This window comes from Nestor notabilis, unplaced genomic scaffold (assembly GCF_000696875.1).
Source record: "Nestor notabilis isolate BGI_N333 unplaced genomic scaffold, ASM69687v1 scaffold4626, whole genome shotgun sequence".
NCBI classification, from domain to species: domain Eukaryota; kingdom Metazoa; phylum Chordata; class Aves; order Psittaciformes; family Psittacidae; genus Nestor; species Nestor notabilis.
This window is the reverse complement of record NW_009933183.1, coordinates 14612-23499: the sequence shown is the minus strand read 5'-3', so window position 1 is coordinate 23499 and position 8888 is coordinate 14612. Positions and strand designations below refer to the sequence as shown.

At 40.7% G+C, this 8888-nt stretch overlaps 1 protein-coding gene across 1 annotated transcript; it reads right to left on the bottom strand.

Annotated features, from left to right (window-relative positions):
- Positions 1-3627: 3627 nt before the first annotated feature.
- On the bottom strand, positions 3628-4736 carry PLEKHF2 (pleckstrin homology domain containing, family F (with FYVE domain) member 2). Its single transcript, XM_010016746.1, has one exon. The coding sequence runs from the start codon at positions 4726-4728 to the stop codon at positions 3979-3981; it is 750 nt and encodes a 249-aa protein (XP_010015048.1). The 5' UTR covers positions 4729-4736; the 3' UTR covers positions 3628-3978.
- Positions 4737-8888: the final 4152 nt, after the last annotated feature.

The window sequence follows — 8888 nt, the reverse complement described above, 5'->3', positions numbered from 1 at the left end:
GGCTACCCGATGAGTCACGGGAGCCAGCGCTGGCAAGAGACTGGCTGCAGGCACAAACAAGTAGCTCAGATTTCACCAAATGAAAGGCAGAAAACAGCCAAGAGACCTTCTAATATTTACTACAATAATTTGCTAACAGGGGGGATGGGAGAAATCAGTACTTCAACTCCTTCCCAGCTGTATCTGCTAACAGAATCATGCATTCTTCTACCGGTCCTGCGATTACAAGAAAACAAAAATCACAGTAATACGAGCCATAATCTGCTTCCACTTAAACATTTACCAGCAACTCTGATAACCACTGTTTCATCTGCATTAAGAGATTAGCTAAAGTATATCCCTTGGGGGAAAGCCCCACATAAATACAACCTTTCTTCATGTCATTTTCATAATCTGCACATCAGAAGAGAGACCTTAAATGCCCTGCTGCAAACTCCAACACGCATTAATCCACTCACCCATTTTGTTCAACTTTATGTGAAACTGAGTAACAGTGCTTGACCCTCACAGATTACTCATTAGCTACAGGAAATTCAGCTGCATCAAACCTGAAAGGAAAACAGGCTAATTTATATTTTAAGATAACAATGGCAGTTTAGGTGCAGAGGCTAAAATTAGTAGGCTTCAATTAGAACCTTCAGAAGAGAGACTTTTCCCTTTTCTTTAATATTTCCAGCAAAAGAAAGTACTGGCAAAGAGTGAGCAAAATGTGAACTCAGAGCAAGTACTTATTTCTACAGTATAGCACCTTCTACAGAGCAAAAGCTGAGTGCAGAGCCTTGCAAGAGACGCTGCAGGCACTGCTGCTGCTTTCGTTCCATCGGATTGGAAAGCTTATCAAAAAAAGGCAGGTTAAGCCTACTACAAACAACGAAAGTACATAACATGCACAGAAACTGACCATATTTAACCACTATTTTAAGATCTTAAGAGCACAGAAGTTCCAGGAAATGTACTAAGTTAGCCTGCAGTTTGGTACCATGAGAAATCTCATCTCCAGTGGTGGTTTGATAGGGCCCAGAGCCGAGACCTGCAGCACTGGGGTAGAGCTGCTCAGCACCCTGCCCCATGTGAAGGGTCCTCCAGCCTCTTCCAATGGCCCAGCTGACACTGCTCCAGCAAAAGCCAAACTCACAACACACTTGGTCACCCTTGTTTTAAACAGATACTAAAGCATGCAAGTGGCTTCCAAACCCATAACTACATTTTTTTTCCGATTCAGTCTTGTCTCCTCGTATATGCTCACACTCCCACTTTATTAATCTCTCCAGTGAATAAACTTGCTGCTAAAATACATGCAAGATAAAAACCAGCCGCCCTATTTTGTCACCCTTGCAGGCCCACAGTTAAAGAAAATTAAACACATAGGCTTGAAGCTACACCATATATTTGTAAATAAAATAATTTGGAAGGACAAGATTACAAAGTACAAAATGAGCCCTTTCAGGAATTTAAGTACAACAGAAGCCACTGTTAAGTCCATTTTGTAATGTTTCAAACTAATACCACTGAGGGATAGGAGTAATACCATCAAACACCTTCTTTAATGCTTTCTGAAAAAGCTTGGACCTCATACATCAGTTTCAGATGATAACTCCCCACATAGAAGTTGGTTTGGTTACAGCTTCAGAGATCAGTGCAGCACAGTGCAAGTTTCATTCACAGATAAAAAGATATTTGAAGTAGGTACAAGAATATCCTGCAAAATACAGGATATGAACCCTCAGGAACCCTCTTCCCACCCCCTAGAAAGTGCTGAAAAGTAAGCACAACATACAGAAACATAGGGAAAGTACACAAAGAGATAGACCCTTTAACAAGACAAATTAATATTTGACAGCTTAAGAAACAATTGCACAAGGAAGAAAATAACTGTTAGTCATCAGAAGGTATGTACAAGAGAGGTTTGTACTTTGATTCTGTAGAAAAACTTAGGCTGACAAGTCTCCGTTCCTGAAATATAAATATTGAGAGGTAAAAAAAGGAACCACTATTAACTGGAAGTGCCTTCTCAGAATAGCCCGTTTTCCCCTGCTGCAAGTCACCATTCCCCAATCTTTCAAGGAATAAGTGTATGTAACTACTCATTTCAGCTACTTTTTCAGTATATACAACTGTTTATTGCTTCTCTGGCAATTTTACAGAGTCCTCCTCATCCCTAGCTTTCCCCTTGTTATGTTTATTTCAAAGCAGATCAAGTACTCTTCAGTGCTTTTAAAAAAGCTTACTTTTAGGAACTGTCCAAGCTAAAAATACTAACACAATTTTCACCTGAAGCAATGTCCTGCAGACTATTCCTGTAGAGTGCCTCCGTGAAGATGCTAAGTGCATCTTCAGCTACCAGAAATCTCAGAGGGCTACAGCTCTGAAGTGCTCTGCTAGTTTTTATATAAAAATGACTGACAATTACAGCATACAGAAAGGGAGACTAGTGCAATATGCAGCATTGATTGTTTATTCAATAAATATTTAACCCAATTATTGCCAACTAAGGCAAACAGTGCAGAAATTGTCACTCAGAGATACAAAAGTGTAACTTTTCTTTTTATAAAGTCAGTTGTACATTCATACAACTATTTCAAAGAGGTTTTTCTGCTTCAAAATTGACACTACCATTATAAAAATATAGAACCATAGTATTTGGGGGTTTAACATGTCTTTGCAAATCTAACTTTGACACTTATATGGGAACATGACATTTCTGTATTCAAGAACTTATTACAAATAAAAATGAATACTATCCCAGAGACATTTTCTGCACTGATGATTTCATTACAGTTCTTAAATACATCTTTCTTGGTCCTGAATGAAATAACAAGCATCTCACATTTATCCTGAGGTCAGCTGTGTAAAAAGGAAAGCCAATTTTTATAAGGATACTTGCAGGCTTTTTGTTCAAAATGATGATGTTCTTTCCAAACAAGCCAATAAAACTCTTGGGGGATGGGGGGAAACCCAACCCTCTCCTCAATGTTTCTTAAAACAATTTAGTACCATTTTGGGGAGTGATTTCCAGAAATATGTAGGCTATCACATCCAACTGCTCTATCACCCAGCTAAAATTTCAGAATGCATTTGCCAAATTTGAAACTTAGAAACTGCTCTGAAAAGAAAACATAAATCCCCATGAAGAGCCACCCTAAGCTTCTCATCTCAAGATCCTGACCCGCAGTGCAGCTCCTGCTAGGACAACCCTGTTGAAGCCTGTGGGAATCTGCAGAGTCTTGGGGTCTGCCTGCACAGGTGGGGATGTGTGATTCGGGTCTCCCATCACCCGTCACTGGGCACAGTTATGACCTTGTCAAAGCTCCACTTTGAACACAGCAGTTATTTTCAATAGCACCAACAATCTCTCAAATACCAGCATCAGGCAACTACAGACAACATAGAACAGGTGTGTTTCTTCCTGAATCAGCACAACTGGTACAAGGCACTGCTTGGCATAGGAAGTCATAAATAAGAGCAAAACAAGACAACTCCAAGTTTTGTGACATTTAAGATTGTAAGTTATGTCACATTTCAACTTATTACATACCATGGTTAGAAAAACACAAGATGGTCTGAGGGATTAACCAAAATGTCACTGTTCCATGCATGCTTAGTTTTCCTCTCCATATCTGGAAAAAAATCCCACTTAACAACATAACAGTATGAAGCATTAGGAAGTATGGGTTGTTAAATTAAGAAAGTACATTTTATTCTCCAATCTTCCACAAAAGTCTAACCTAGACACAACTCAAGTATAAGAAGTTGGAAAATATTCTGATAACATTTGCAACAGCCTATCCCTGCAGAGGAGTGAAAAAACTATTGTCTAGAGAATTCATAGATTGAGGCACATTGCAATTGAAGATATTCAGGCATATTTTATGGCTAGAACAGGATTTTTTTTCTGAGGAACCTTACTATAAACTTCCCCAAAAGCAGCTCCATATGGTTTGAAACAAATTGCAACACATGGGAAAAAATGTTTGGTCCTCAGTCGCTACTGTCTTCATCGTCATCATCATCAGATACATCATTTAGAGATGATTTAGGTGACTGGCTGTAGCAGTCTGATCTAGTGGACTGACAAGCAGTCATCTCCCCAGTAGAAAGAAGATCGTAGCAGAAGTCGCAAATCCGCACAGGCTTGGAGGACTGGCTTGGGAGCAGGAACCTCTTTTCAGAGCATGGCCCGCACACGACAAAGCCGCACTTGCGACAGTGGTGGCGACGGTTGACAGGCGTGAACTTTGCTTTCTGACAGCGCATGCACACAGCGGCTTCCGAGTCCGGTACCCAGACAGCTGCATGCTCATTGCTAGGAGTCTTCCCGCTTTTGGAAAGCAAATCAGAAACACACTTATTAATGTGGTTCATCCACTCAGACTTCTCTGTAGCAGTGGCAGCGTAAACTGCAAAAGACTTTGTTGGTGTTTTGATAAGCCACCCATTCCGTAAGTCTCCCTCATCCTGGATGGAATCAATAGTGACGTTTTCTAGTGGGATTATGTGCTGTTTATTGTATTTCTTCTTCTGGATGACAATATTGCCATAAACAAGGATGTCATTGAACAGGAAGAACTGCCTTGCCTTCGGCTTCTTCCTACACAGCTTTGTTAGTACTCCCTCTCCAATCAGAACGCGACCAGGAATAGTCAGGGGTTGACCAGCTGCTCCAAAGCAGTTTTCCACTATACTTATTCTTCTAGTGTTTGCCTCACTGTTTGCCAAGCGATCCACCATCTTTCACAAGTATCCTAAAACCAGGAAAAAAAAGTTTGTTGTTAGAACAGGACTGATTCAACAGCGCCTTCCCCAAGGAAGGTACCAACCCTGCATTTCTTAAAATACCTCACAGACCCTGCTGGCTCAGAGGCACTGACTTGGGCTGGATTTAAATAAGTATTAACACCTAAGAATTTTTAGCAACTGACTAGTCTTTTCTTTTTCTAAAGCAAAAATGTTCCATCCAGCTGACAGCTATCTTTATCACAGAGACAGCACCTAAAGCACTGCACTTGAGAGCCTCTGGCAACAGATGAGAGGTTTCCTCTCCTGTAAGGTTACTGCATCCTGGTTTAATGTCATATATCTCTACATGCTCTATATACCTGCCTGCACCTACTCTACATGGAAAAAGAAAGTATCATCCACCATTCCAAATTCTAATATTGATGGAAACATCAAATTAACTGAGCAGCTTGGAGACTCACGTCAGCATTGACACAACAAACAAAAAATGATACAACTCATATTGACATAGGAAGCTACCACAGCCAAGCTCAGTATTGCTCTTTTTTCAGTATGTAAACCTTAAATCATGGGCTAAAGCCACAAATCTACCTACTATAAACATTTTGTACAGGCCCCAGCTTGCAGCCCCACCATCTCCTTCCATGACAAACTCTTTGAGCAGGGAGCCTATCGTGGCTGGCGGCCCACCATGTGCTTGTTGCTGCTACGTTTCTGCAGGAGCCCCACAGTCCCTCACTCCTCACATTCTCAAATCACATTTGCATCCACCATGAGGGTGACATACAGAGGCAGAGCAGCACAGAGGACAAGCCACACAGCTCGCTACTGCTCCTGAGAAACACTAAGTGATCTGCACCAGCTGAAAGTCTAGGCAAGAAAGCTTCACATATTAGGAAGTACTGATGAACCGAATAGTACATATGTTCCAAGTATGGATTAAAACCACCCCTCACCCTTCCCCAAGTAGCAAGTAGTGTTTTCTCTTATAAGGGTAAGATTCCAAAGGCATCCAACAGGGAACTGAAAATAAGAAGTCATAAGACCGCTCTTCAGCCTGTCTTTTACCCTAGAGCTTCCCAGGTACCCGACTTTGAGAAGTCCTCAACATCCACCTACCTTTTCTTTTAGATCTACACTGCCTGCCATCAACACAGCATCAGCCTATAACTGAGATGAAAGTGAGCTGAAACAAAGCTCAGAACTGATGCTGCTCAGACTCTCTTGCTCTGCCACAGCCTGATCCAGTCAATCTTCCTCTGAATCACAGCTCAGATACTTCCTTACAAAATATGGATAGAAATCCGGTGGCAGAGAAACCTCCCATCAGGCTTTATCTAAATAAGCATGTTAACTGTGATCACACAAATCCACGTGGCCAATGTTAAGTGTGATTAAAAGATAATTTATAAGTTACTGCTTTGAATTTAATTAGTTCCACACTAAAAGAGTCTGACATGAGGGCTTGTTCAGATACAACTAAACTGACCTTTTTTTAAGCTCTGCACATAACATCACTTTGTATCAAAGTCTGACACTGACGACAGGAGAATGTATTAAACATATTATCCAGCACTACTTTTGAATTTTGTGCCTTACAGTATTAGTTACTGTATGTGGGTAAAAAAGAAAAAAGAAAGATAAAACCAGTTTTATGATTAGTGGAATTACAAAGCCACCACATCTGAAATTATTTTGATCTGTAGAAGGTCAAGACAAAACACAAACTGCCTTATAATAAGGGTTCAAGAGATTTAATTGTGCTGCATCAAGGTACACGGGCAAGTACACCTATGCTATTTCTACCAGGTATCAGTTAAAATAAAACCAGGCTGACCTCCCCCATTGTTCTGTCCAGTGGCTCACGATCTGATCAACTACAAAGTATTTTCTTAACAGTAAGCTTAAATCATCTTTGCTGCAAAACATTTTGTTCTTCAATCAGAAGAACAATTACTCCTGACTTTATCTGGCTGTCTGAGGACCGAAATGCTTGTCACGTATCTTAGAGATAAGACTGGGAGTCCAAGTAGAAGGAAAAAAAAACCCAACCTGTTATTCCCATCTCTTTCACCAGCTCTGCTTTTCTGAATCATTACTCTTGTCAAGATTCTTGAAGCTTTGTCCATCATTCCCTTTAAAAGATGCCCACAAGTGGACATTGAACTAAATTCCTAAATCCTTCTGCAAAAAACAGCATAAATCAGTATCATCACAGAAGAAAACAAAGCAGAACCACATCAACTATGAGCCTCCCTTCCCTGCTCTCTTGTGCCATTACAAAAACTACACAGCGAATTAGATCAGGGCTGATCAAGTTCAGTTTTAGGGCTCAAGTTGGCAGGATAGCTACAGTGGAGGGAGACCACAGAGGGATAGGAAGGGAGGTGTTTAGGCAGGTCCTGAATATAAAGTACATTGGTTTAAACTGATTAGTAAACAGAAGTAATTACAGGATAGGTTTTTTTCTCCCAGAAAACAGCAGAAGGCTCAAATTACATCAATATGATTCTTTTTTTCTTCCTTTCAAGCATCCCAAGCATCCATACTTGTACATACAGGGACATGCAATACCCCCCCCCACACACACACACACCTTTACATGGTTTATTCAGCATTAGAATCTATTAACTTCTTTTCCCCCTTCCCTATTTTTAAATATCCATCTTCCAACTACCTACTACCACATGGCAAAGGGGGACAACACTTGAGGGAGTTTCTTGGTTAAGTGACTGGATTCACTTCTACAACAGCCTTGTCTAACAGAGGTGCCACTCTGCAGAAATGCTGTTTGCTTGTCCCAGCTATTATCTATCTACGAAGGAGAAAGTACTAAGGAGGGAATATAAGAGATAAAACTAAGAGCTTTCTGACTTGCTACAGTCCTAGGCTCAAAACTCAAACTTCAGGTGCCTGGCTGCCAAAGCCCAGGATTCGGAATGAGGGTTATTGCCATTAACTGCCAAATAACCATTCCCATCTGACAACATACTAACAATAAACAGCCTTTGCAAGTGCCAAAGCTGAGCTGACAGCTGCCTGGGACTTGAAAAGCAAGGTGTCAGTCACAGGGTCAGCCTGAAGTTATTTAGTAATACCATGTTCCCTGTGAAGTGGGGAAGGAAACCAGTCAGCAGAGTGCAAAGAGGACAGACCAGAATAATACACTTTTCTGCAGGTATAAATCAATACGCACTACCTCTAAGCTTACACTTTTATATGAATTATCTGCAAATTACAGCAAGTTAAATGCTTGTGCTAGTCAACAAGGAGGAAAACTCCCCCACCCCACCCCTGCCTCCCTCCCAAAAAAATACCCACAATCATACTGGTAACTTTCAGTGAAGCAAGTTCTCGGTGTGAATTACAGCAACCTGTAGGAAGCACTCACTGCTCCACAACTCCAACTCAGGACTCTGCACTCCCTGCCAATAAACAGCAAACTGTTCAAGGCCACCACAAGAGCTTTCAAAATACAAGTCACTGGGAGAAGAAAACAGGGAGAAAAGGCTAAAAGGTTTTAATTAACTGTTCTCTAGGATGATCTAAGAGAAAACAACTCTAACCAGGATCATTTAATAATCATCATGGCTTGAAACCAAGACACATGACTCCAGAGCTTGTGCCGAAGACTGTACTTCAAGCTTGTTGTTGAAAATGATCACTTACTGGACTTAAAGCAAGAATCTGGGGCAAGTTAAGGACTATTAGGAAAGACAAAATGATCATACTTCTTCCACACTGAAACTTTTGTCTGGAACATCCAACAAACTCTCACCTACCAGCCTCAATTAATGTAGCAAAAGCCACAGACTGTTGATAGATTATTCCACCTTTCCAGGGCATGGGTTGTATCTTCCTGCCCTAATAGACTTTATAAAATGAGCACTCTGTTATTTTTCTCACGTTTTTAGAGAACTAAGTATTAAAAATCCATCTGAAATCCTATGCATGCTAATGCTTATTCACCTTCACTTAGCCCGTTCTGAGGAAAGAAGGATGTCTAGAAATAGATAATTAGAAACTACTTGGAAAGCATCATGATTACAAATAATAACGAAACATGGAAAAAAAAGTAGACCAGGAACACAAAAGAGAAGCTATCCCTAAGTCACAAGAGCTAAAGTTACAAGCAGTGCAGTTGTTCTCAT